Raw genomic sequence first — 25,973 nt, 5'->3', positions numbered from 1 at the left:
GTTGTTCTAGGTTCTTATTTTCCACGTTGTGGAGTGGTTTTTAACAATGAAGATAAGATGTCTTTTTTAATGCATGTTTGACGCAATGTTAATGGGGGTAATATTATCTCCTTCGAATGATTATCGAAAATATCTAATAATCATCTTCTTATAGTTTTACTAAAGATCAACTTATTTTTTGGGGTTGTTATGGCTCACATTTCAATGATTGCCATACATCGAGATAAATATTGAAGAAACACGAGTCTCCTTCCATAAGCTTCTCGTCACAGAACATACCTTTCACTGTAAATACCACATTTGCAAATCCAATCGAAAATGGCTTGAAAGACGATGCAAACAAATCATTCAAACGGCCTCAACCTTCACCGGGAGGGTGAGCGGACCTTCCAGTGCACGGTACGGGGTGGTAGTTGTTACCGTACACTTTCAAAGCTTCCGAAAAAGTCATGGCAACCAACCGTGGACCGTTTGCCGATTTTACCATCGATTGACAGTAATCACACAGCAAGAGGTTGGATTACTTCCGATGCGTTCACGACGCGCGTACGATCACGCTCGCGTGGTGGGTATGAATAAAAAAGAAAAAACAAACTCGCTAAAGGTTAATCACAACCCTTCTATCTAGCAATGGATGCGAAAACTGCGAGCGAGCGGCCAGCGAGTAACTAAGCATCACCGGCGTCACGGGGCCGGAACGGAAGATTTAAGTTGCCCCCCCGCCGAAGTGTGTTCAATGTGGCGACGATGGATGGTTGGGTATACCGCAGCGTACCGAGAAAGCGAAGGAGCTCGATGGGGCAGAGATAGATCACCCACTTTTCCCCGCAAGCCAGCCGTGCAGCGATGTGCAGCGAATCCCAAACCAACCCTCGGAGCGCGCTGCAACCGGTAACTGCATCGCTAGAAGGTGCGGTTGAGGTCTTTCACTTTTGTCTGCAAGGGTATGATGCTGCCGGTGGTGGTCTTTAGCGATTGGTTCGCGATTTATGAGCATTCGCCATTCGTTTGCGGTCCGTCGCCTGCAGAGAGCTGCGAAAGCACCCTTGTCTCCTTCCGCTTGGGACATTTGAACAATTTCTCTCCTTCCAGATATCTCGAGTTCTCGGCTCAGTGGCGCTGGGTGCAACGTTGAACCTTGACAGTCATCCACGGTCGGGTAGCTAAGGGGGAAGACACCATACCTTCGCCGAAAGGCTGATGACTTCGGTCACATCACCACATGGGCTCCCGCACGGTCGACGACGGACCAACTTTTCGCACATCCCCCAGCATAGAGAGAAATAGTCATTGGCAACCGGGTCGATTAATAATAATATTGCACCGGGCCGATGTCGCCGGGCTTTGGAGCGACCCGGCCCAGCCCAGCGCTGCAGTCGAGGTCTTTGAGGTTGGGCACACCCTGGGCGCACCGCGAAATGTTGCAGTTGGCGTTCGTTAACCTTTCGGTAAAACCGCGACCGCGCCTACCGGTCGCCCATGGGGGCAGGAAGGGAGTGGTGGTTTGCGGTTTTATATGCTACTTGGCGGGGCGTACCATCGCGGGTGCACATGCCAAATCATATCGATCGCCCTTAACTTTGGAACGGACCGTTTTATTTCACGCGGTTCGATGGGATCGTTGGCCTCCAGTTTCTCGGGTTGATTAAGGCAAAGTTTTTCATCTTTTATAAGAGACAATAAAAGAGATCATTTGACGTCATGGGGTTGACAACTAGGTTGACTTTTGGTGATTGGACACACTTTTGGGACTGTTGAAACCTCAAGAAAATGGCATGACCACAAGTAGGAGACGAAAATATTATTTCGTAGAAACAAGTTGAGAGAACGATCATTTATCATGAGGCAAAATAAATGGTTTTGCAGAACATAAACACTTAACGATAAAATCAGTTAAATCCTTCCGGAAAGGCAATGAGCAAAAAATAAAACATATACAGTTAACTCAGAAAACCGTTCGGAAAAGCAGTCGTCTAATGCTCAGAGTCATACTTAACGGTTCAAAAATAATTTGATTGATTTACTTGCGTCTATATGAAGGACAGATTAGAGCGCCACAGACCGAAAAGTAAAATGATGGTATTTGCATCCAACGGTACAGTAAAAAATACCTTTCTTCACGTCGAAATTTGGCAAATTTATTGCAACATAATTTTGCTAGAGAACTCAACACCACCGTCGCCAGCATGGCTACGACATTTCACGAAACGATCGCCACGATGCAACGAATAAAAGGAGATCGGCTTCGGTCCTACTACAACTGCCCTAGGGCCTCCAAGCGACTTCAATTGTACTCCCAACCACCCGATAGAATCGTAACAACCGGTTCTGGGACAATTCAAAGTTCGGACCGAAACCGAAAATCACTCAACTCGAAAACCGTACGGGAGTGGGTGGCGATTCCTATGCCTACCGTCAACGTAAACGTTCATCTAAGCTGGTCCTACATGAAACTCAACAGTTGGTTGGCTTCTGCGTTGCCCTGCCTAGCGGTTTCGTTTCATCGTGATCGTGATCGAAAGTCACGCCCGACTAGAATTATGTTTGGCCTAATGTTCACGAGTTGAGCGAGTGAGAGAACTTAAACACGTCGGAAGGTTCTTTGTAACCGAAATGGTTTGTAAAAAGGAAGCTTTAACAAAACGATGCTGAACAGGAGATCTATAGCTCACAAGACTTGAAGTAAATAATGTTTAAGACTTGCCTTGAAGCGGATTCTTCCGATATTAGATCATTCTGAGGAAGTAATCAACAACTAGATCAAACGATCAATCGCTGCGTTTCACGATGTCACGATGATTGGCGTCAAACCGTTATTACTTCCCGCCGAGAACCGATTGTTTTCCATTGTCTCAAAGCTGGAGGAAGAAACAATCTGAAAGGAAATCATCCTTAAACAATGCACCTTCGTTGTTTATGCAATTTAATCTAAAGTGTTAGCAACGAGTCATGCTTCATCATAGCAAAACCTCCGTCGAGGTTGTTTGCTTTTGGAGTAGATTGCGGTTTAGAACGGCTTGCGACATTTTAAGGGCTCCCCGCCGGTGATGTCAATAGAAGAATGGTTGTTTGTTTCGACGTGTGCTCGCCATCGGTGAGGTCTCGTACTTCCAACTCCCTGGCGTCATTGGACAGTAGGTGCATTATTTTTAAAAGAAACGTGACCGTGGGCATGCAAGTTCCGTCGTCCCAAAGCGCACACAAACGCGGTCTGGGACGCTATGTACCTTCCGTGAAAAATATTCTTTCACTAGCCCTCAGCCCATTCGAATGGACATGAACCTTCTACCGTGAGAATAATTACAACACTACAACGCCGGGGGAGTGTGGGAAGTCCGCCCGAAAAACCTGGGGGGAAACAATCGGGTTAGCTGGTCGCACCTTTCAAGCGGCTCGTGACAAGTTCTCGTATTCCAAATGGAAGTTTCGTGTCGCTACAGCCGGCGAGGGTTTGCCATGCTATCCGGTGGTAAATATTTATTTATGAGTCTATGCGTGTGCAATGGCGAAATCGAGTAATTGTACTCTTTTTTCGACAAGCCGACGTTTTAGGAACGCATAAACCACAAAGTGGCCCTAAAACGAAAACACCCAGTTCGACCGATGAACATTCCATTATGGGAGCGTTCGGAATTTATTCTTTAATATTCGTAAAAGGGTTCGAAGTAGCACATCTAACATTCTAATGTACTAAACTCAAACGAAGGACAAATACTTCCCCCGAGAAAGGGCCTCAATGGCCCATCCATTCATTCATCATCCCGACGTCTGTGGTTCGATCGTCGACAGGTTGAAGGGGCGAGAATTAGCAACAATTTATACCACCCACTGCCGGTCGGTTGAAAAGGGGTGGGTGGGTGTTAAATGACAACTCATCGAGTACGGGGATCATTTACGCGGCGATCATGAGAACGAGTCCAGACTGCGAGTTCAATGATCGGGTAAGCATTTAGCATCGCAGAGAAACAATCAATCATTGCGGCTTTTACGGTTGGAGTTACGGTTTGAAAAATAATTCGTTAGAACTGGAAATTATTCGAAACAAAAATACAAAAAGGAAATTTCCTAATTTAACATTTAGCAACACTGTTTGGGAGACATTTATCGAATTTTCATAATTTTACTGCACGAAATTGTGATCAAAAACGCTTGAACGATGAGTAAAATATGGAAAACGAACTGCAACGATGGGTAAAATATGTACCCGATCATGTGGTAAAACATTTAATTTGATTGATTATTCCAAAAGCTCAATTAGCTTCCAATTGCCATTGACCAACACCCAATTCACGCCGTACGCAACGGATCTCTAGTTAGTTTGTTTCCCCATTTGTTCCACCAAAGCGGAAAATGTGTACCAACAGTGGAAAATGCGAAACCTACCTCTCTCTCTCCACCACTGCTGCGTTGATCAATTTCTTCTACCTTCTGTTTAAGTTTTCGAAATCAATTCCAGGGCGTGAAACTGCTCCACGGTCCGCCCGTGTCTGCCAGTGAAAATCGACCGCTGATCGTGAAAAATCCCAACTGATGGTCCAATCCGAAAGGTGAGAAACCTCGAAACACTGCGGGTGGGTTCGTGTTTTATGTTTTCATTCCCTCCACCACATTTGTCGGGCATGGTCAGACAGCATGAATTTTGATGCGACATTTAGGTATGTTGTAAGCGAAGCACATCGAACCTATACCCCACCATGCCCATAAGGCTGCTGAAAATAGTTGTATGTTTGGATCGATCGGTTGCATTTGCCTAGTCGGGGCACGCATGCATTTTAATAAAAGCACATTCTCCACACATACCCATTAGGTTTTGATGGACAGATCGATGGGGGTTAACTAGACAGGATTCCAAAGAAACAGTCCGATGATGAAAACATGCCGTTCAAAAATACGGTGCATAAACCGCATTTTTAATCGAACTTTGCCAATGGCCGACGACACTGTCAACACTCTCCCAGTAGCAGCTTTGGCCATAGTTTGTATGAGCGGGCGTGTCCTTCGCTTCAATTTTCAGGTCCCGTTCGGCGAAGTGAATGCATTGCTACAACCCTGTCTGCATAATGATGATGATGGTCCAAGGGTGATTCAACATCGGGTGAACTTTCCTAAAAAAAACGCCATACCTAAGTGTCGCCGAGTTGGTAATTTTGTGTGGCAAAATATCCCAATCGAGTGTTGCAACTGATCAAATTGCCGGTCCATTTTGGTGAGGTGTAACCAATAAATTACACCGATTTAAACCGAAGGTGATTCAAAGGATCAAAGGGAGAACCTTTTTTTAGTTTAATTTTTATATTTTGCCTAATTGCCTAAAAAATAATTGAATGAAATAGTTTTAACAAATTTTCTGCAACAAAAATTTCCAGTTAACGATATCCCGCTTGGTCACTTATACGCTTCTTTTATCGAAAAATCAAACGTAATCTTACAGAATGAATGGTATCCCTACCATGTGTCTCAATTTTGCATGTTCAGGTACCGTATGCGAAATGGGTACACACTCAGTGAAATGGGAAACTTTGCATAGGGGAAACTGGAAATCATCATTATCTCTATTACCCCCACGAGTGATAACACAGATTTATGACGACATCACTGCAGGCAATCATGCACCTAACGGTCATTCATGACGAGCGGTGGTGATATAAAACTTCCTCGCTTGACAAACATATGGCAGGGGGTTCCATGAGTATGTCCTATTCCTAAAAAAGCTTTCGAACGTGCAAAACACTCCGCTTGAAATGGCGACTACACGTGCGCAAGGTAAGTTGCAATGCTTGTAACTGATAACACTATCGGGATAGCGATGGGGACAGTATTTATAATTGGATTTAAAACCAACCGAGCACCCCTATCGCCTCGGGATGGTTTGATTACGAACATAAAATCCCCACTCACCTCGTGCGCCTTCGGATGCTGATGTTTGCAGTGCCCTTCGTGCCCGGAAGTGGCCAGGGCTAGCGTGCTGCCGACAAGCGACAAGAGGCACAACGCAGCCATGCACCATTGCCAGCGTTCGTATCCTGCTGGTACGGCTACAGGACACAGCTGCCCGCACCTCCGCTGGTCGCCTTTCCGTCTCCTATTTTCACGTTTATTGATTTTACTACTCCGTTGCCGCATATTCGCAGCCCCTTTCGAAGGTGTTACCACCGGCGCCCAGTTGGACGGCTGGACTGACATTTGATGCTTGAATAATTTCACCGTAACAGGAATACCATCTAGGCCGCAACCATAAAGGGGGATAGGGTTTGAGTAGCCACTTTCCAACAATCTTGCCGTTTGCGAATCGACCACCAGCGGAGGGTGTTTTATTTCATGCGACTTCCTTTCCGCGCACGGCGAAGATTTTGTGGTCGATTCGCTTAGAACATAATGAAAGGAAAATTCGACCGCCCTTCCACCTTTCCAATCGCGCCGAGCACTGTGACCCAATTGCAGGGAAACTCTCACTTTCCGGCGACGCGAACAAGGACACACTGGATCCCGCACAAACACAAGCCCTGGACACTCCACACAGTCCACATACAGAACGGATGTAGGGTTGGGAGACCTTTTGGGATACACCGCCCCTCCAAAAGGTTACACGGATTGCACGCGAAGGAGCACCTTGGACACCACCGGATCGTGTTCGACTCTGTCAGAAGCCGCGTTCAATAAGCGAACCAGCTCTACACCACCGAGCGCCTCGATTGCATAAACCGAACTGAAAGCGGTTTCCAGCGAATGGACAACTTTTATTCCACCTCTTCCAAAGGCCGAAGTAGTGGCCACCCCGCCACTGCTAACGCGTGAACACATCTTCGATCTGGTGCAACGATTTTTTCCTCAGATTGATTTTTATCAGCACCATTTCAAATGACAGATCTCATTGAGACATGTCATTTTAACTAAACAGTTATGTCTCTATCACTTAAAGTTTTGGCGAAATGGCAAGGTAAATCTTTGCACTAATGCGAAAGTCGTTTTTGAAAATAGTTCAAAGAACTATGATGCGAAGGGTGGAAACGACAAAAAACGAAGAAAAACATTAACCGAAACATGACAGTCAGTAAGGGCGGTACGTTTACAAGCGTGTCGTCGAACGCTACGTTTTATTCGTGAATGGGAAAATAACGATCAAATTTAATTATTAATTTTCATCTTTTTATCGTTGAAGCAAATTCAAACGATCAATTTTCTATAAAATTTTCATACGCGCTATGAAATTGTATGAAATATGGAGTTTTTCATAATCTATAACTCCCGCATGATGCATACCGTTCCTAAAGGGATGTTGACAGCAGTCGCATCATCCAGTTGTCAAATCGCCATCTTTCAGTTTTCTAGAAAAAACTTGCTACCCCAGCATTTAGCATTTCGTTCGACGCTTCCGCACAATTTCCTAAGGATATACAGATCTCCCACTGCCGTAGGTGACGAAAAACGATGGCGGAATACTTGGCCTCGATTTTCGGTACCGAAAAGGATAAGTAAGTATTGACAATGGTGTTTTTTTTTAGCCAACGCGATTGTAGTGTCGGCTTTTCTGTTGGGATGTTTTGTTGTTCGACGCCATCCTGTACCCGTGCGTGTTGTTATGATGCTTGACTGATGGTGCTCTTTTCCAACGCAGGGTCAATTGTTCGTTCTACTTCAAAATTGGTGCCTGCCGTCATGGGGACCGCTGCTCCCGCATTCACAATAAGCCAACGTTCTCGCAAACATGCCTGCTGCAGAATCTGTACGTCAATCCACAAAACTCTGCCAAATCCGCAGACGGTAGCCATCTGGTAGCGAACGTGTCGGACGAGGAGATGCAGGAACACTACGATAACTTTTTCGAGGACGTGTTCGTCGAGTGCGAGGACAAGTACGGCGAAATCGAGGAGATGAACGTGTGCGACAACCTGGGCGATCACCTGGTCGGCAACGTGTACATCAAATTCCGCCGCGAAGAGGATGCCGAACGTGCCGCCAAGGATCTGAACAATCGGTGGTTCGGCGGACGGCCGGTGTACTCGGAGCTGTCACCGGTCACGGACTTCCGTGAGGCCTGCTGCCGGCAGTACGAGATGGGCGAGTGTACCAGGTCAGGATTCTGTAACTTCATGCACCTTAAGCCGATCTCGCGCGAGCTGCGCCGCTACCTGTACTCGCGCCGTCGAGGACGTTCCCGTTCGCGATCGAGATCACCCCGCCGGGGTGGTGGTGGTGGTGGAGGAGGCGGTGGTGGTGGCGGCGGTGGCGGCGGAGGAGGCGGTGGAATCGGAGGTGGACGTGACCGTTCACGCGATCGGCGCCGCTCGCGCAGTCGGGAAAGAAAGAACGATCGCAACGATAATGGCCGAAAGGGACGATACTGAAAAGAGAATAGTAACGATGGAAGGATTTAAGCCATCAAGCAAGATGTATGAAATGGACGAATTGCTACGATCTTGACAACAGTTTCATCATCATTTAATTTTTTCGAGCACACGACGTACGTTCGCTGCCCCCTCGAATTACTTTCAGCTATTATTAATTGTACAACAGACACGAAAAATACATATATGTGCGACCAAATGCATCGCTTATATGCCATTTTATTCCCCAGTCAGTAATAATTGGTTTACAGTTGTATATTACCATGTAAAGAAAAGAATTACGATAAAAGTTAGGTTCCTCGATCTAGCAAATTTTAGTTTACCCAATTTTGTTTGTCTCTTTTTTTTCTTCGCTTTGTGCGCCTCATGGAAGGAAATCTCTTGGGACGTGCGGACGTTTACCTCAAAGCCTACTTTCACTCTAGTCCCTCCTTTGCTTAATTCTTTTTCCTAGAAAGAAACATCAACAGGCCACCGATACTGATGTTAGTATTTAAAAAACGGGAGTTTCATAAGGTGCGAAACGGTTTTACATCCAACAATGAGAGAGCGCGGCACTTCCTTCGCAGAGAAAAACAGAAATGAAGCTTTGCTGAATATTTGAACATGCATATCATTTCCCCCCACAATCTATCGGCGACTGTTTAGTTTAGTTTTAAATTGCACTAATCGTTCAAAATTTAAGCGACACAAACGGAACCGATTCGATTCCTTTCCAATCAAATGCAGACCAATGCCTAATATGGCGATGCCGCACGCTGGTGTGGCATTGCACCATATCGGTAGATTACTTTGTGAGTTAGCGTCTTCCGCCGTACATTAAAATATGATGATATTAAATAAACATTCTAGATATGCTGCATGACACGGTGTGTCCAAAACGGGCTAACAGCGTAACCCAATGTGCTCCTGTCCGGCATTCCCTGGTTACATTAACTAAATGAACACCTGCTCCAACGCAAGCGCTTCCGTAAACGGTTTCACGATCACGCTGGTGACGAAGCAAAAGATTAGGCCGAAAAAGATCGAGATCGGCAGGGCTGGCAGCGCTTTGCGGAAAATGGCCAGCAGCAGCAATGTCAGACAGAGTCCCTGAAAGAAACGACATAACATATATTTATACTAATTTGTATCATCGGGAATTGAAAGCGCATCGAAACATACCACAAGAATTGCAACGAAACACGCAATGGTCGTGTTCCAATCTCCATAGCTTGAAGCTTTACCGACCAGCACGGAGTAGAAGATAAAATCACCGAGCCCCAATTTGATTCCTCCTAAAATGAAATTGAACGAAAGCATCGATTAGTGATGGTAAAACATCGTATCACTTTTCCATCGTACTTACTTTCTTCTGCCTGTTCGTACAATGCAGCACCCTGCTGCTGGTCACCCCCGGGACGATTCGTTTCCGCTGTCACCGTGCGGTACTCGGGTCTGGACGGATTACTCGCAATGTTTGCCTGCACCTCGATTTGTCGCCGAGTGACTCTTTGGTTGGCCGTGGCAGCCCAGTCTTGCGTGAAACCAGCCGATTGATCTGCAATTATTCATCAGGTGAAAGGTGACACATACCGTGACTGATATCTTCCATATGAAGAAACTTAAACTAGTTTCAGAAGGTAACATGTAAGTAAGCAATCTATTTTCAATCCTCCACCCCATGATATCGGTTAGTAAGCCGGAAAGAATGTTAAAGCAAAGAAAAATATCGGCACGATGGACCGGTGAAAGTCGGGAAAGAAGCAAGAAATTAACAAATCATGTACCCATTTGTAAATCATGCGTTCTATCATTGCGAAAGGTAACCAGTGGCGTACCTTCTACGGCTGCGCCTGGTTGCGCCGGCCCGAGATTGTTGACCGCTCCGTACCCTCCGGCCATTCTACTGCCACTTCCCGTGCCAATGGTCCGCTCACCCGACAATGGAGCGGATCGTTCGGGGTCCGTATGGGTACCAAGATATGAGTACATAATTGTGGCTGCAAAACAAAGGACAATCTTAATTGGTAGGTCTCATTAGAGGACGAAACATCGACGGCGGAAAATGGTTTACATGAATAGATGAGGGCTGGAAAAATCTGTTCGTTTCTCTCTTGTGCCGTTTCAACCAATATCCTTAGCGGTCCTTTAGGAGTAAGTACTGCAATTAAATCTGCAAAAGATAAAAGATGAAAGAAGATTGTGAAGTCTTTCCTTTTTTTTTAAAAAAAAAAGCTACAACTAACCCCAAATCGATATCACAGCTAGGACTGCCCATGTAGTCCATTCTGGAAGATACTTGATAAAAACTAGCGCCATCAGCGCGGCTACAAAAATGAGATAGCCCTGCTGCAACCGTAACGGGCCCTGCCAGTGGATCGAGATCATGCCAACGACGCCAAAGTTCCACACCAGCAGCCCGGCCGTAAACCAGTCCATCGGTATGTTGTACGCGCGCAGGATTTCAAACAGGTACAGGCCGCTGAATAAAAACAGCAACAGCAACGACGACACGATCAACCAGCCGTGGATCACCTTGTAGCAGCGGTGCTTGTACAGGACGATCAGCAGTATCGTCATGATTACGATCACCGTCATCAGGATGAGGGAGTTTGCAAGGGCATTCCAAATTTTCGTCCCTGTATCATCCGTGAGTTCGTGAAAGGGTGTGTAAACTCTGAGAAGGGCAGACATATGCAAGGTTACTGATAAATGCCACCAGAAAAGGTAGGTTCAAGCACTTACAAATACACATCTTTGATGGTATAAAAGTTGATCGAGCTAATTGTGGCTACTACGACCATCATGCACAAGGTTACTGGAACGAACAGTTTTATCACATGTTGCGCTCCGTATTTCAGTCCTTCCTCATCGTTAAACTGTTCCGCTTCCTGCTGTTGCTGCTGTTGCTGCCCCTGCTGCTGTTGCCTTGAACTGCCCGGCGGGCCACCCCTGGATGGACCAGCCCTCCCTCGGCTGCTGCTATCGCGTATTGTCACTTGCGGGATGGAGTCGGTTGTCTAGGATTGTAAGTGGAAATCAACCATTATCACATTGACGGTAGGCATCCAGCAACATACTTTTGCATCCCACACCGTCCAGGATGACTCATTTACATGCATAGCGCATACAAACACTTACCCCATAAGATGGATGTGGGGAACTGTTGGCGTCCGGTTGCATCTTTTGCCAACGCTTCCGCGTACCTCGCCCATCTGCCGCATCGTTCGCCCCGGCCACAGGCTGATGATTATGATCGATGTTGATATGACCGTCCATTATTGTGGTGGCACTGCAAGAAAATGCTCCAAGATGTGTACTGTTTCGGATTCTCCCAGCTTGCTCCCGTTTGCTGGGGAGGGCCACTAAAACCGTGGTTTGCTGTGCACTTCGGTACGAGAGTTGCTGGCTGGATGATTCATTTAGCGTAGCACTGGTGAAACCATTGGCAGGGATTTATCAGATTTCACTGTATAAATTCCAGTGGACAAAAAAAGCGAAACAAACCGAACACTTCAAGCTCTCGTAGTTTTCTACATTGGCACCAATGACATTTGTCAAAACATTCCAGGCAAAGCTACATGAAGCTACATCTACACGATGGGCATTCCAGATGCAAACTTACCGTTATACATATTTTATACTGCTGTCAGCATAGTAAATTTTCTTTGCTGTTTCATAAGATTGTCTCGAAACTTTTCCTCATCCTTACGTCTTAGTCGCAAACTTTGTGTAAAAATGGCTAAATTTACTTGATATTCGCCGCGGCACGATATCTACACCGAATTGAATCAAGATTGTTATACAACTGTTATATGGAAAAAGTGTGTTTGCAGCTTCGGCCCACGATTCGTCAATTTATATTTTTGAATAGTACGTTTTTCTGTTATTTAGAAACCCTTGAATTTGTATTCGTCAATTAAATTAGTAAAACATCAGTTTGTTTGGCGTACGATATTTATTTTTGTTAATTCAATAGCATAGCTGTTCTTATGTAATACAAAAAAGAAAAATGTGTTATTGTCGAATTTATGGTTCGTCAACGAATTCCGCGACCATCTCGTCAACAAGAGCGTCAATATTCTTCTCCTTATCGCTAGCGATATTTCCATCCGCTTCTGCTAGCTTAACTCGTTTCGGAGATCCCGAGTCGGGAGTTTCCGCTTCCGTCGGTGCCGCGTGTTTGCCATTTTCATTCACGATGCCTGCGTTCTTTACCTCTGTGCCAACATCCATCGGCACTTCGACAACATCGTCATCTTCGGCTTTGTCCGCAGGATTCTCCTTTTGTTCCCGGGAAACAACCTCCTCATCACTATCGAGTACGGACACGACGGGCGGTTCAACGTGACTTTCATCCTCCTCCGCACGATGAATTACACCATCGTCAACGTTGTGCGAGTTGTCCGGAACCGATGGCACATCCACGACCAAAGGCTGCTCAGTGTGGTCTACGACCGAGGAAGTGCTAACTTCTTCCACCCAACCAACCGGTTCATCGTCATCGCTGCCTTCTGTGACGGCAAGTGATTCGTTGATTTCGCCATCACTTTCATCTTGCTTGGTAGGGGAAGATGTTTTAGGCGACGGTTTTATCGGTGAAGGTTCCTTCACTTCCTTCCGCTGGATACCATTCGTTTGCCTGTACTTTGAAGATGGTGTCTGCGAAATCAGGGACGCTAGTGGATGCCCTGCCTTGTTCGCAAGAGCATCCTTAATGGCTGCCTGATCCGCCGGGAAGTACAAGGTTTCCTTCCATGGATGCAGCACAAGTTCCATGGTACGTGCCAGTTCAGCGGCAGTAGAACGCACCTCCGCACTAACATCGGTTGTTTGGAGTGTGTTGAAAATGTACCCCGCGTATTGCAACGGAGGTGGACAATGGTGATGCGGATTGACGATAAGCGCCGCAAACGCTCGCAAAAGTGCTACACGTGCCTTTTCATTCCGATAGAGTCCCGTAAGCTGATGGTGTGTCACGAGAGAGAAACACAACGGCACGATCTTCTCCTGCAACAGCTTGTGGGTGACGGGCTTGATGAAGCACCCGACCGATTGAAGGATACTGGCCAAACAATCAAGGGCCGCCTTGCAGAGAGCCTCGTTGCCCAGATCCATAAGCAGTTCGTTGTTATCCGCAGCCGCTGTTCCTCGGGAGTGTGCCTGATTCAACGATGTGGCTGCATTTTGCTCCTTCTGTAGCTTTTTCTTTGCCCTCGCCGAAAGCCGATGGTTGCCACCGGCATCCATCTTAAGTGTGACCTCTCCTACGTACGGTGTAATATCACGTACTATGTGCTCCAGGATAGGTTCATTCACCGACTCAACACAGCTACCGTGGCCCATCTTTGCGCACCACAGTTGGATGCTTTCGTAGATTTTGGTGCGCAGGCGAGTGAAGGACTTCTTCGCACCTTCGTCTCCGCTGCGATCAGCTTGTGCCGCTTTCAGACACTTTGGGAATATCTCGTATACCAGATCGCCGAACATTAGCAGGTTACTGCCCAGGGCCAACACCAGCCCATCTAGCGCTTCCAGTAGGGCATAATGAATTGCCGGTAAAAACGTCCCAAAGGCTACATTTTCAATGATCGTATTTCGCCCCATAGCGCTGCACGATACGGACAGACCACGAAGAATGACATTCAACGCCTTAAACGGGACGATCGGTTTCGCCACAGGATAAGCCCCGACGATGGCATGGTCTAAGAAAGAGATCAAATTGACCGCCCGGACGGCCAACAATTGCGCTGTCAGGATCGGATTTTTCGTCGATGGCATCGGGGGAAGCTTCAAACACTCCAGGTTTTCTTCTACGTCGAACGTTTCCGGAGTGTGCGCGAATATTTTGTTCAGCACGTCTTGTATCGTGTCCACGAGCGCGAGAAAGTACTCCTCCCAGGTTTTCTTGTGCAAGTTTCCGTGCTGTCCACCGCCTCGGATTTGTTGCAGCAAAAGCATACACCTGGCTGTCCGATTGATGACCCGTTGGTCGGTGGCGTCCACAAGCGAGTAGAGGAATGGTTCGATACGACTCTTGCTCGATCCACAGGTACCGGCATAGTGTTGCATGGATAGTTCCAAGAAGCTCAACGCCGCCGGAAGTACCGATGCGTCTAGGTTAGGAGCGATCGGTTCCAGGAGTTTCGATAAGTTACTGACCAAAAGTTTGTGGAGCTCATTTGAGTTGAGAGAACGGAGGAGCAGCTGCTCAAGGACACCATAAGCCAACGGCATCGACTGCATGTGCCCTCGGTTACTGCAAATTTTTGCGCAAACATTTATGTAGTGCTGCGCTTTTTCCTCGACAACATCCAGTGGACACTGGGGCAGCAGGTGGCACAGAATTCGCAGACCTCGGTCCCGCGTATCGATACTGGCCAGCAGGTTGGAGATTTTGGAAAAAATGGTGTCCAAGTCATTTTTGGGCTACGGAGAAACAAAGGTAGGAACGCATTGTTTGGTCGTTTCTTTAAAGCCGCGTTGATTAGTGCTTACTTACATCAGACCAAAACGTTTGATGCTCATCTAGGCTGCTGAGAAACAGGTTCAGTAGATTGTCGCCGTTGTCAACGATATTGCTGAATACTTGTCCGATACCTTCCATGTTTGTTACAAGAAAAATTAACTCCACTCGACACAAAACATATACCGCCTACCACAAGAACCGTCTTACTTAACACGTGCACCGGTCTGAAATATAAACAAGTATCGATCTGCTTCAAATGACAGTTGCAGGAACCATGACAGTTTAAAGATTTTTTTATTTCCTCATCCGTTATGTACAGCTACTTCCAAAAGTGATGGTACAACGTAATCTTCCAAAGTGATTCGGAATATTTCGTCTAATCCTCATTTTAGCCATGCAATTCTATAAGCCTTAAACGAGATTTGAGTAAATTGTCTCCAACAGTCTCGTGATTGTTTCTACAAAAAAAAAAAACATATAGGTAGGAGAATATGGGGAAATATGGTAATGGGACATAAGCCCGCCCTTTAAATTTTATTAAATTTTGGCCACGGACCAATCAGTTCAGCCGAAGCGTTTTAAGCGATAATTTAATGGGCCTCCTCATACCGCACACCTAGTTTTATTGGGAGGCCGAATATCAACAGTCGACACACCGGTTCAAATACTCGTAGATGAACGAATTTATTTAACATCCATTGCACCATCATCGTAAACCACTTCCCAAACTCAAAACCACAAAGTCAACTTGCTTTTAGGAGTGTCTTTTCATGAGCCATGTAGTTAATTTACTGTAAATTTGGTTTTCACTATGTATTGAATTTGAGTTTTTCATGAGGTAAGTGTCGTTAGGAAGGTATGCATTGACGAACATAAACGATAAAGATTAGAAACTCATTAACATATGTTTTACATTAAGCGTTTTGGATTTATTTATGAATAATTTTACTGTGATAGTCCTCTAAATCTCTCGTATTCGATTATCTTTTCAATTGATAATGCGGCGTTAGGTGGGTGGATGACTATCTCTGCTGTTTACCTTAACGCCAATGCTACTTTCTACAAAGAACAATTCTCATAATCGTCCACCAATTTCGGTTTAATTTAATTTGTATGAATTGAATCGTGCGTTAAAAAGATTTCAAGCGAGTTCATAGTTCAACAATCCGGCAACTGTATTACGATATGGCATTATTTAACTCGTCAACTCCTTTAGTTTGTCCTCTAGCTCGAACTTCCATCGCATGTATGCTACCGTCATGCGGTCCCAAACACTCTCAAACGAATCCATGGCTGGCCTGACGTCGAGCAGCGCAAATTTGTATTTCTCATCCACCATTCCACCATCGTAATAGTCGATGATGTATCGTACGTCCTTTCCACAGCGATCGATGATCCAATCGTGTCTATCGAATGGAAGTTCGTACCCCATCATGTTGCGGATCTTGGCCCGGGGGCTGTAATCCGTTGCCTTTCCTCCAAAACTCTTCAGTCTGGGATTTCCACATTCGCGCGCGTGCAGGGCTTCCCATTTAAGTACCTCCTGCCAAGCCTGTTCGTTGTTGGCATTGTGAATCTTTATAATATCGTCCATATCCTTCGGTGCAATATCGTCCTTTTCCCAGCGCCATCCCTTGCGAAGCATCGCATTCCAGAACATCTGCTGACTCGGATAGACCCAAAATTCACGCTTGCCATCGGCCGTTGCTTTTGGAATCGAAGACACTTGGCGATCCGTTGGAAGAGGGAAAGGCTGTCCGGGAGATGGGTTTTGGTTGGCAGGTGGCATCATGTTCAGCGGGTTCACTTCCGCCCCATCGTGCTTAACGGGGCACTCCGACACTAGAACTGGCTGTTCTTTGGGTTGCTGCTGTTTTTGGTGCATTGGACATTCCGGTGGTGGATTTCCGGCCATTGCCGAGGCGTCACCGATGTGTGGATGTCCTTTCGGGAGTGTTGCTTGCTCATCTTTTAAAAGTGTGCTCGGGACTATATTTGATGCAACCTTTTCCGCAGCAGATACCGTGTTTCCCATGCTGGCTTTAGGAAAAGAAAGAAAAACATATTTTACCAAATGGGGCTTATTTGACCATGGGGCTTAATTCTTCACGTGGGTTACATAATGCGGCAGAAACTGTCCTAAACCATCAATGCCAGGCACCGATCGATACCATACCTGTTTGGTTCACTAGCGTGCTGGTTTTATCAGAAAACTTTTACTTACAAGTTGCAGAAATTGTAAAATTTCTCAACTTTTCGTAACTTCAGTCATCTATGCACCAGGCATGTTTTGACTAGTGTTGGTAGAATCAGGTTTCGGAAGATTCGTTGACTCAATCCTTTAGCGGATTGGTTCCAGTCCCATTCGGGTTTCGAATCCCATTTGAGTCGATTTGTTAAAATGGTTTTTAGATTGTTTTTAGATATGACGGGAAAAATAAAGCAATAAAGTTGATTGTCGAGTACCAGAGTATTCGAGTATGCCACATCATAATGATTAGAATACTTGATGGATTGGCCGACGGATTTGAATTCCGACGGACTCGGATCCCAATAAGGATACGTTTGCCCCATCATTAGCTAGAATGAAACTGACAAGATCAAAACATTTACCTTTTGAACAAGGTTACATAGCACGTGGCTTTAAACATCTTGGGCACTATTTAAAATAATAGCAAACGACGCCAAATAGCCAATTTATTTATAAATAAAAGAGGGCCTTTGCCGGTGAGAATAATAGACATCGGTAAAAGAGTAAATGAGGCCCCGGGCTAGATTCTCCTCTTCCTGCTGGTTCACATTTAGCGCCTGAAGCTATGCAAAGCGCGACACATGCATTCGTTTCGAATTTTTGAACGCTAACGGTTCGCTTTAAAGACCATAACGGTTTAAACTAATCACGCAGTGGAGGTTGAATGCGGGTTAATATACTTTTACATGTTAAGTTACTAGTAAGTAAACTATACCACACATGATGGACAGCATGAAACAATGAGTTTAGTCGAAGAAATGAGTTGGAAACGGCGGCGCGCCCGCAGCGAGCGCAGCGAGCGGACTGCGCTAGGTCTACCGAAAAAGAGAGTTTGTTATAGTTTTGAGAAATAAGGGGGGCCCGTGGGCCCCCCTCATACCGCACCTGTAGGTTGATTGCGTAGCCGACATTAACGGTACAAACTACGGTGCAAATACTCGTAGGTTGAATTTAACGAATTAATGTATTACCAATTGCATACATTCAGTTTAAACGTCCGCAAGAGGTGTAGCCACGATCGAAAACATGGCGGCCGGGGCCTCATTTACTCTTTTACCTAGACATCTTATAAGAACAAATGGGGTACAATAACGACTCCATACCGTTTAGTTTTTGAGAAAATAGGTTGTATGAAGAAAAGGTAAAGCGCCTGAAGATATGCAACCGGTATGGCATGGTTGTTGATGAACGAGTTAAATCGTTTCTTGGAGTTCGTTGAGATTTTTTGTGTTTTGTAGAGAGTTAAAATTATCCGGACTCATCAGGACAATTGCTGTAAAATTTTATGCTTGCTTTGAATTTGAATCAATATCGATGAGCGGTATTGTTTAATATAATTTACACAAATCAATGATGCACTAGGGTCACTCGCTTTCATTCACAACTCTCGGTTCGCAGCCGCTTATCACCCATAACGCAAACGCACCGACCACGAAGAAGCGATTGTAGCTATCTCTCCGCCTGATGTTACTTCCATAAACCAAGTCGCTTGGAAACTTTTGTTTAATCTTCAAACCCGCCTTGGCAAACCCGATACGCAGGGGAACATTTGGAAAAGATTGTGGAACTATATTAAGAACTAGATCGGACATTTGAGATCGCGCTCAGTTGAATCCCGACAAACCCGGCCGGATTCGCTGATAACGATTGCAATCAATCACGGGCTATTATTATTGCTTTGTCCGTGGTTGATTCAGTTCCCGGACGTTTCACTTGGGGTGCGCATTTGATGGCGTATCGGTCAAGTAAATGATTGCCTGATGGGTGTGATAGGATGGATCACAACTCAGCGCGAATTAGCCGCCGTCTCTAGTGCTAGACAACGGGAAATTCCCACCTGGATCGTCATAGGTCATGTAACATATTGTTTATATGTCTCCATTTTCTTTTCCCCCGATTTTATATAGTATCTAGAATATATTTAGCTTAAATATAATAAGTTCTTGAATTGTGCAATATTCCTTAAGTTGTATTTTCCTTACCCCTAAAAACCCTAATAAAACCATCATCCATCAAATAGAAGCCGGTCGTGTGCTTCTACACCATCTCCTACATCCGCTGTGGGCTTATCCAGTAACGGGCAAAGAAAGTATAGCATGTGGCAAAACGCATGCCTGCCGAAGCGAGTCGTTGACGACATTTTCCGCAACATCACGTTTTCTTGCACATGGAAACCGGATCGTTTTCGGAAACTAGTCCACCGTGTTGGGTTGGCTGTAGGGATGTTAAATCCATCGTTAGCACGAGTAAAGAGAGAAGCAAAACAATCTGCAAGCTGCATTGACATTATGGTTATTTTAACGCGGGCGGACACGTGATCACGGCGGGTGTATTATTGTAATCCACCGGTCGAGGTACTTTGTGGGAAGTTTTCTTGAATAGAAAAGACAATTTGATGAGAATAAATATAACTACGGGTAAAAAAACAACATTTTTTTCCCTCTTTTTTGATAGCGATATTCTATTGTGCCATGAATGTTCTTTTTGAAAAGTTTCGCATAGTTTATAATGTTTAGGAAGGGCTGTATTCTTCTTTCTATGTACACGCGTTAATGAAGCAATATTATTATTATTATACAAATTGTACTGGCTTCGAAACCGTTGCGTAACCAGTCTGGGCCATCGATTCGTCTGGGCAATCGCAAGTGGAGATTTCGTTCAACCATCGGTGAGTACGTGGCTGATAAGCAATGGTAACGTGTGCACACACGGGCCACTGATATGACCGGGAGTATGTTGCCTGAATTCAGCACTCCACCACCGTCCGTGTGATTTCTGTTGGTTTCTTTACTTTTTTCTTGCTTGAATTTTGGAAGAGTGGGTCAGTGTTGAATTGGTTCATGTAGGTTGTAAAATGACGGTGCATTTTTTAACCGTCCATAAGAATGGTTATATTTTCTTGATACTTTATTTTAGTTTGGCAATACTCTTAGCTTAGATTACAGGAGAGACAAATTCATTTTATAATACTTTAAATATTTGAATCAAGTAGCAAATTGGCTTCAGGTATTCACTGATAAACGGTTTACGAACTGGTATTCATTAAAAGTACCTCAATGTGGCCCTTGGCCGCACGCGATGGAGGCGCATGGTACTAGCAGATATAGCGTAAAGATTCAATGAACCCGATTGATAACCACCACTTGCTGTAGAACGTCTTTCAGCAGCAGCTCAAAGACTTTGCCCACCAACGGGGGAAGCACATCTCGTGACCGACCGGGTCTGCTCAGGCCGGTGCCTCGTGTACAGGGTGTTATCACCTCGGGGCGGTAAGTGCCACCGTTTTTGCCGAGCGCACCTGCCCATCGCCCAACACCCACACATCATCGAAGACCTTCACGAAGGTCGTCCAACGGCGGAGTCCAGCATTCGCCTGGTAGCCGATATCTTTGCTCGCTTCCCTTCGCTTCGTCAAACATGTTTGATTGAGTGGCACTGGTTTCTTTTTTCTTTCTGTAACAGTGATAAACATTCCAAAATTGCTTAACAACGCTAATGCGATGGTAAAACAAGCGATAACGACACACACACACACAGTCTTGTGGTTATAGTTGACGAAAGACAAACAATTATGTTGCTTTGGTAGAGGTGCCGTATATGCACGCGTGTGTTTTATCGCCCTAATCCCTGTGGGTTTAAATGTTATCAATTTTCCAGCCTAGAGAGGCTTGGCCAACTGGGCTCCGGTAGACCGGTGACAGTAAAATGAAATCTTGTGAATCACAGCAATCGACGTGCGTCATTCACAACACAGAGAAACAACCCCTTTTAGTTACCTAATGCATGTGCGGAATATTGAGAAAACTTCTTTCCTTACTTAATTTAAAAATGAAACAGTGAATTTAACATTTGCGCGACAGCAGTACAACCCAGCAGTGCAAATCCAGAATGACGGTCGCCATCATCGTTTGACTGACGGATAAGCGCCGTTGTCGACTTACGTAAAGATGGTGGTACCACGTTGAGTGCAGCAAAGTTTTTTCTACATATCCTGTTTCAGGTTCACCGTCGGTCGATCTGGTGGCTTCTGTTCCACGCCTCACGCCAAACAGCCGCAGAGTACGCAACCGAGCTTCCCGAAGCCTCACGTCGGTCGCCAACAAGTGCCACGCACATGGCAAACCACGCTGCGAGCTGAAAACTCACCACTTCTCCGGCGCTGGCATTTCGATAGGAAGCGGTTACGGTAAAATGAGACACGAAAAGAAATAGAAGAAGGAAAAAACTGCAATGAAGCCAAGGCAACCAGAAGTTGTTGGCCGTCGACGAACCAACGACGGGTTTGGCGGGGCTACAGGACGGAAGATTAGAATAGGTAGGGTAACTTAAAGTCAGCGGCACGTGGCAGCGCACAAGGAACTTGTTGGGTTACGCTACTCCGTGGAAGCACAACTATTTGTTTGGCATTTGGCGTGCTCGAACTGCAAAGGGACACATTTATGCCGGCGTGACTCGGCGTCGCTTGGTATAGTTTTGGTTTTGGGGGGGAATAATATACAGATGTTTAGGACTGACCTTCTTCTCGCTCTCTCTATCTATAACTTTTACTTATACTTAGCTTATGGAACGTGGGCTGGCATGCGGCTCGCTAGCCGGAGGATAGAATTAGCGGCAACGTAACAGTAACGTGTATGCAGGCTGATTACGCATTATTCTAATTACCAGAGATACGCTTTTTCTCCCATATGCGTTCACTCACACGGTAAGAATCTAAGCTATACAGTGTGTACAATGCCTTACACACCCTGGCTGGAATACTCTAGAATCCAGTCCAAGCTTCATAAGACGCCAGTTCCAGTATAATCTGTAGAACGATCGTGCAAGAAGCTGTAGGGAATTTACGTTTGGAATCTACTAGAGAAACGTTGGTTTAGCTGAGAAACCTTTCATCTCTGTTCAGGTGGAAGGAAGTTGGGTTTCCTGAGTTGCGGAGCAGTTTTAACTGGGACTGGTTGCAAAAGAGTGATGCAAATATATTACAAATTTCGTTTCATACTTCTTTACAAAATACACAAGTTTGAAGTTATTAATTGGTGGTTAGTAGATAAAGAGGATCGATCGGCTTGATCCGCTTGAAATGGAATGGGTTGACTCTCTTCACAACAGGGTAAAAAAACAAAGAAAACTTTACTCCTTTCGATCCCCCAAAACGGTAGAAACCGCTTTCGACATCGCGGTATCGCGGAGGTAAATGACATTCCGTGACATTGAAAGAACGTGTTTGGCGAGCGTTGCCGTTTTCCGCCACCTTTTTTAATCTTCCTTATTTCACCCCACCTGGCGGCACCACCCCGCAGCAGACAAACACCACAATGGGAGAGACAGTGCGCGATCGTCCGTATGAGACCGGGCGAACACGTGCGACGACCCGTTTTAATGGCGTGAGCCAGCCGGGTATTTCTTTTTTTCTTTTTTGTCGGTTTGTTTAGTTTCTTTTGCTGCGGGCCGAACCATTTCCTTGTTCGGCCCGGTCACGTTCGTGCCAATCGGTGTCCGCGATTGGCCGGGGGTGCCTTGCGTTGCCATGCGAAAAGGGGTAGGTGATCCCGAGCCGGGCGGCAGGGGTTATGAGACCCCCGGAATGGTCCGGAATGGGTCTGGCGAGATAAAACGGGCAAGCAACTGGTACCGGGCCGGGCTCCGGGGAACCAATCCGAGAAGCGATCCTGTTATGAGGATTTCATCTTGCAGGGAGTGCTTTGTAGCTATTAATAGATGGGAAATGAAACCAGTCGCTTAATCCTTCGTAAACTGTTTTGAATCATGAAGCCTCTTTTGAAATGAAGCTTTTGTGTTGATTCGCTACACCTTTTTTCAAGGAAATTTTTCTTTCAATATAGTGAAATATGTCATATTTCAACAAATTTAAAATGATAATTGAGATAGTTTGTTTTATAACATCACGAAAAAATATGAAAATATATTTTTCCAGCATTTTTCCAATATTTTCACATGTGCCAATTAGCGAACACCAATGAATGGTGCTCGTTGCTGTTGCTGGTCGCATTTCTAGGGAATCGCTTCCACGGTTCGGGGTAAATCGATCCCGTTTCATCTCTCGCCGGCCTGCCACGGTGCCACCACCTTCCGAGGCCGGGGCGCGCGCACGATGATGAGCACGTTTTCCGGTCACGCTGCCACCGTGCGCAGTTTCGCAAATGTCAAACGTGCAAATTCCAGCCCGACCCGGTACCGGCTTACCGGGTGGCTTTCGAAGCAGCACATCACATCCCAACGGCGAACGTCAATCGATCGGATTTCAACAAATTCGATGCCTTCGCGCAACGAACCTTCGCAACCCTTATCTGGGTGTGCTCCGTAATCCAGCACCTGCTACGCCATCGACGGTGGGCACGTGATACGTGGTGGTGCAGGACAAGTACAAGCACTCGTGCGAAGACCAACAGGGGAAGGTTGTCGCTAACTTCTCTAACTGAAGTTCCCGGTTACCCGAAGACCGTTGGTGGGAGTTTTCTAGCAAACAAATATGGATTTTCCAAGCGTTGGGTTAAAATGAATTAATTTCACAACAATTCAGCTACTCACCAAACTGACTGGAATCGAACAAAACAATCGTTTTAGGGACTTCCCCGTTCGATGTAAGGTAGCCTTCGACTGACTCATAAGCTTTCAAGCGAGCTCTATACGATCGTTGACCGTTTTATCGAGTTGTGGAATAAATTTATTCCCGAGATTTAACTAACTCGGAAAGCGGAAAAAAAAGTCACGAACCCAGACCCAAAGTCCGATAGAAAAACAAACAACGTTCAAAACTGATCAGCAACCTGTCGTAGGGAGTGAAATCCTAAAACAAAGACCGATCAATCAATCCCAACCACTTTTCACTTGCGTGACGCTTTGCAAGCGCAGGAATGCAACCATTCTAACGACTGCGTAATTAAATGCGCTTACTCACTCCGTAAGAAAAAAAAAAACACCCAACGACTGCGATTGTCTCGTCGCTCGCGAACAATCCCTCCGTGGCGGTGTGTTTTTCCTTTCCTTTTCCCACGAAAAACTGGTGACGGGTGGTGGTGGCGTTTGGCAGATCACAGCTCATCGCTTGGGCACGTGCGCAAATCAACAGCTTTCTCTTCCCACCCCCGCCCCCGTTCCCTCGGCCGCACACGAACCGCCATTGTGGCTCGGGGAGGGGAGGCTGTGTTTTTTTTTGTCAATAGAAACAAACCCGGCGCGGAACCGGGTCGAGTTCCGTGCGGGGCATCTGATAACACAAGGGGATGATTGAAGCGGCGTGATTTGTCCCGACGGTCGGTTGGTGGTGGAATTTATATTTTTCACTTTCTTATCACACCCAGTATCACGGTGCACGATCAAAACGTGTGTGAAGGGTATTTGTAAACAGCTGAAAAGGAGGTTTAATGTTTTCGAAGGAAATTACCCGCAGACCGGTTGGCGTTGGAATGTTTGAACAACGAGCAGGCAGGCACAATGAAGTCCTAGAGGAGTAGCCATTGTTGCAATCGTGTTATAAAACAGGAACTACGGTGGGCGAAGTTTTGCAAACAGCGGAAAAAGGAAAATCTCCATGAGGTAGCGTTGACCTTTCAAGCTACCGGATGATTGCACAAACGTTCTCAACGTTCGTTTCAGGTGCAGCTGACAGTGAATCCACGTGATCGTAGTGAAATGGAAAGAGTGAGAGGTGGAAAAAGGAAAACCAAAACACACCGCAGTCCTGTGCCGGACAATGGGGGGGTTGGCAAGGACGAAACGTGGTGAGTTTGGAGCCATTTTCGTGCGGGTCCCCTCTTTCTCCACCGCACTGCCGGGCCTGATAGGATCTCCAGGCGTGGCGTGACACGCGGTTGCACGCGAGAAGTGGATGATTCGCGGTTTCTTTGTGTGTGTGTGTGAGGCTGCTGGGCCAAACACAACAGTCCGAACGTGTGACGGAAACGTGCACGCCGGTGTTGGAGCCGGCAGACGACGGCGGAAGCGTAAAGTCACGTTATTTTCCACACGGTGCGCCCCCTCCCTTAGCTCGGCCCCTCCCACTATGGCCCGCACATGATTGCGTGATGGCGGACACCAACACAGGCAAGCGCAGTCGGGGCTTTTTCCCATATTGAGGGTCTGTAGCAGCGTTTAAACGTCGAGCCGAGAGAGATGAAGCATTCCGATCGCTCCCATAACCAGACCTTTGTCCGTTTAGTACATAGTTGAGCGGGGAGCTTCCAGAAGAAACTAAAACTTAGCCCTTTTTGCGTTGGGGCCAATCTCTGCTCCACGTAGCAGCAGCTGATGTTCTCCGATAATGGATGGTACTACAAAAATAAAGGAAAATGCAGACCGCTTTTCTCACGCTGCTCCACCGACGAACTGCTCCAACACGCTCTCGCACACGTACACTAACACGTCGGCCCGCGGTAGGATGAGAGCGCACGGCACGCGCGTGTGTTGGTGCGCCGTGGGGAGGGTATTTTAGCAGTGACAATCGCGGGCGCTCGCTTCTTTCGGTCAGTCATTCTACGCCGTTCCATCGCTGCGCACGTGGTTGCCCAAAGGGAAAGTTCCGACCGAGCCCTAGCCGTCCGCTACTTCCGCTAAGCCTCCGTTGGTGTGCCTTTCCCCCCCCGTCAACCGCCCAGCCTCGAAGGCCTTCGAGCTACTAACTGCTGCGTCGTGTCGTCGCTGTGATTGAGTGTGGAAAAATCATCCCTCCCTAGGCCACCCTCTCGGGTCGAGACGCTTCCAACGTCATCACCGTTGTTCAGTGAAGTTCGCGGGCGAGTCCCAAGCAAGCAGGAAGAGTATAAAAGTGTCCGGAAAGAAAATTTGATCGGAGTCGATTATAAGTTTTTTCCTGCTACCCGGCATTCAAGTGCATTCACCGACAGCCCGTTCGGCGCCGCTAGGAAAAATTGTCCTGCACCAAATACACGGTCGTCCAGGAGCAGTGTGT

General features: G+C 46.3%; 5 protein-coding genes across 7 annotated transcripts in view; 1 reads left to right on the top strand and 4 right to left on the bottom strand.

Moving 5' to 3' along the window:
- Positions 1-6,856, bottom strand: part of LOC131272359 (leishmanolysin-like peptidase) — a 30,463-nt gene extending 23,607 nt beyond the window's left edge. The window contains exon 1 of the mRNA XM_058274071.1: positions 5,899-6,856. Within this exon, the coding sequence (XP_058130054.1) occupies positions 5,899-6,183 (285 nt within the window). The 5' untranslated portion in view covers positions 6,184-6,856. The remainder of the gene's footprint in view (positions 1-5,898) is intronic.
- Positions 6,857-7,335: 479 nt separating this feature from the next.
- LOC131271962 (splicing factor U2af 38 kDa subunit) lies at positions 7,336-8,544 on the top strand. Its single transcript, XM_058273559.1, has 2 exons — positions 7,336-7,472; positions 7,616-8,544. The coding sequence occupies exons 1-2, from the start codon at positions 7,429-7,431 to the stop codon at positions 8,343-8,345; spliced, it is 774 nt and encodes a 257-aa protein (XP_058129542.1). The 5' UTR covers positions 7,336-7,428; the 3' UTR covers positions 8,346-8,544.
- Positions 8,545-9,136: 592 nt separating this feature from the next.
- Positions 9,137-11,855, bottom strand: LOC131271961 (presenilin homolog). 2 transcript variants are annotated; one of them, XM_058273557.1, is made up of 8 exons: positions 11,469-11,855; positions 11,073-11,347; positions 10,574-11,004; positions 10,402-10,500; positions 10,115-10,327; positions 9,694-9,885; positions 9,510-9,622; positions 9,137-9,437 (listed from the first exon to the last, which is right to left on the bottom strand). In XM_058273557.1, exons 1-8 carry the CDS (start codon positions 11,604-11,606, stop codon positions 9,282-9,284), a joined length of 1,617 nt encoding a protein of 538 aa, XP_058129540.1. In that variant the 5' UTR covers positions 11,607-11,855; the 3' UTR covers positions 9,137-9,281. The 2 variants fall into 2 exon arrangements, with proteins under 2 accessions (XP_058129540.1, XP_058129541.1); XM_058273558.1 differs by having other exon boundaries at positions 10,166-10,327.
- A 417-nt stretch (positions 11,856-12,272) lies between these two features.
- LOC131261549 (proline-, glutamic acid- and leucine-rich protein 1-like) lies at positions 12,273-15,005 on the bottom strand. The gene is made up of 2 exons (XM_058263613.1): positions 14,830-15,005; positions 12,273-14,756 (listed from the first exon to the last, which is right to left on the bottom strand). The coding sequence occupies exons 1-2, from the start codon at positions 14,932-14,934 to the stop codon at positions 12,357-12,359; spliced, it is 2,505 nt and encodes an 834-aa protein (XP_058119596.1). The 5' UTR covers positions 14,935-15,005; the 3' UTR covers positions 12,273-12,356.
- A 700-nt stretch (positions 15,006-15,705) lies between these two features.
- LOC131272050 (holocytochrome c-type synthase) lies at positions 15,706-17,097 on the bottom strand. 2 transcript variants are annotated; one of them, XM_058273667.1, is made up of 2 exons: positions 16,973-17,097; positions 15,706-16,836 (listed from the first exon to the last, which is right to left on the bottom strand). In XM_058273667.1, exon 2 carries the CDS (start codon positions 16,829-16,831, stop codon positions 15,992-15,994), a length of 840 nt encoding a protein of 279 aa, XP_058129650.1. In that variant the 5' UTR covers positions 16,832-16,836; positions 16,973-17,097; the 3' UTR covers positions 15,706-15,991. The 2 variants fall into 2 exon arrangements, with proteins under 2 accessions (XP_058129650.1, XP_058129651.1); XM_058273668.1 differs by having other exon boundaries at positions 15,706-16,832; positions 16,973-17,087.
- Between the last annotated feature and the right edge of the window lie 8,876 nt (positions 17,098-25,973).

The sequence above is a fragment of the Anopheles coustani genome, chromosome 3 (assembly GCF_943734705.1).
Source record: "Anopheles coustani chromosome 3, idAnoCousDA_361_x.2, whole genome shotgun sequence".
NCBI lineage: Eukaryota > Metazoa > Arthropoda > Insecta > Diptera > Culicidae > Anopheles > Anopheles coustani.
Note: the sequence above shows the minus strand (reverse complement) of the source record. Positions and strands in the feature narration are given on the sequence as shown.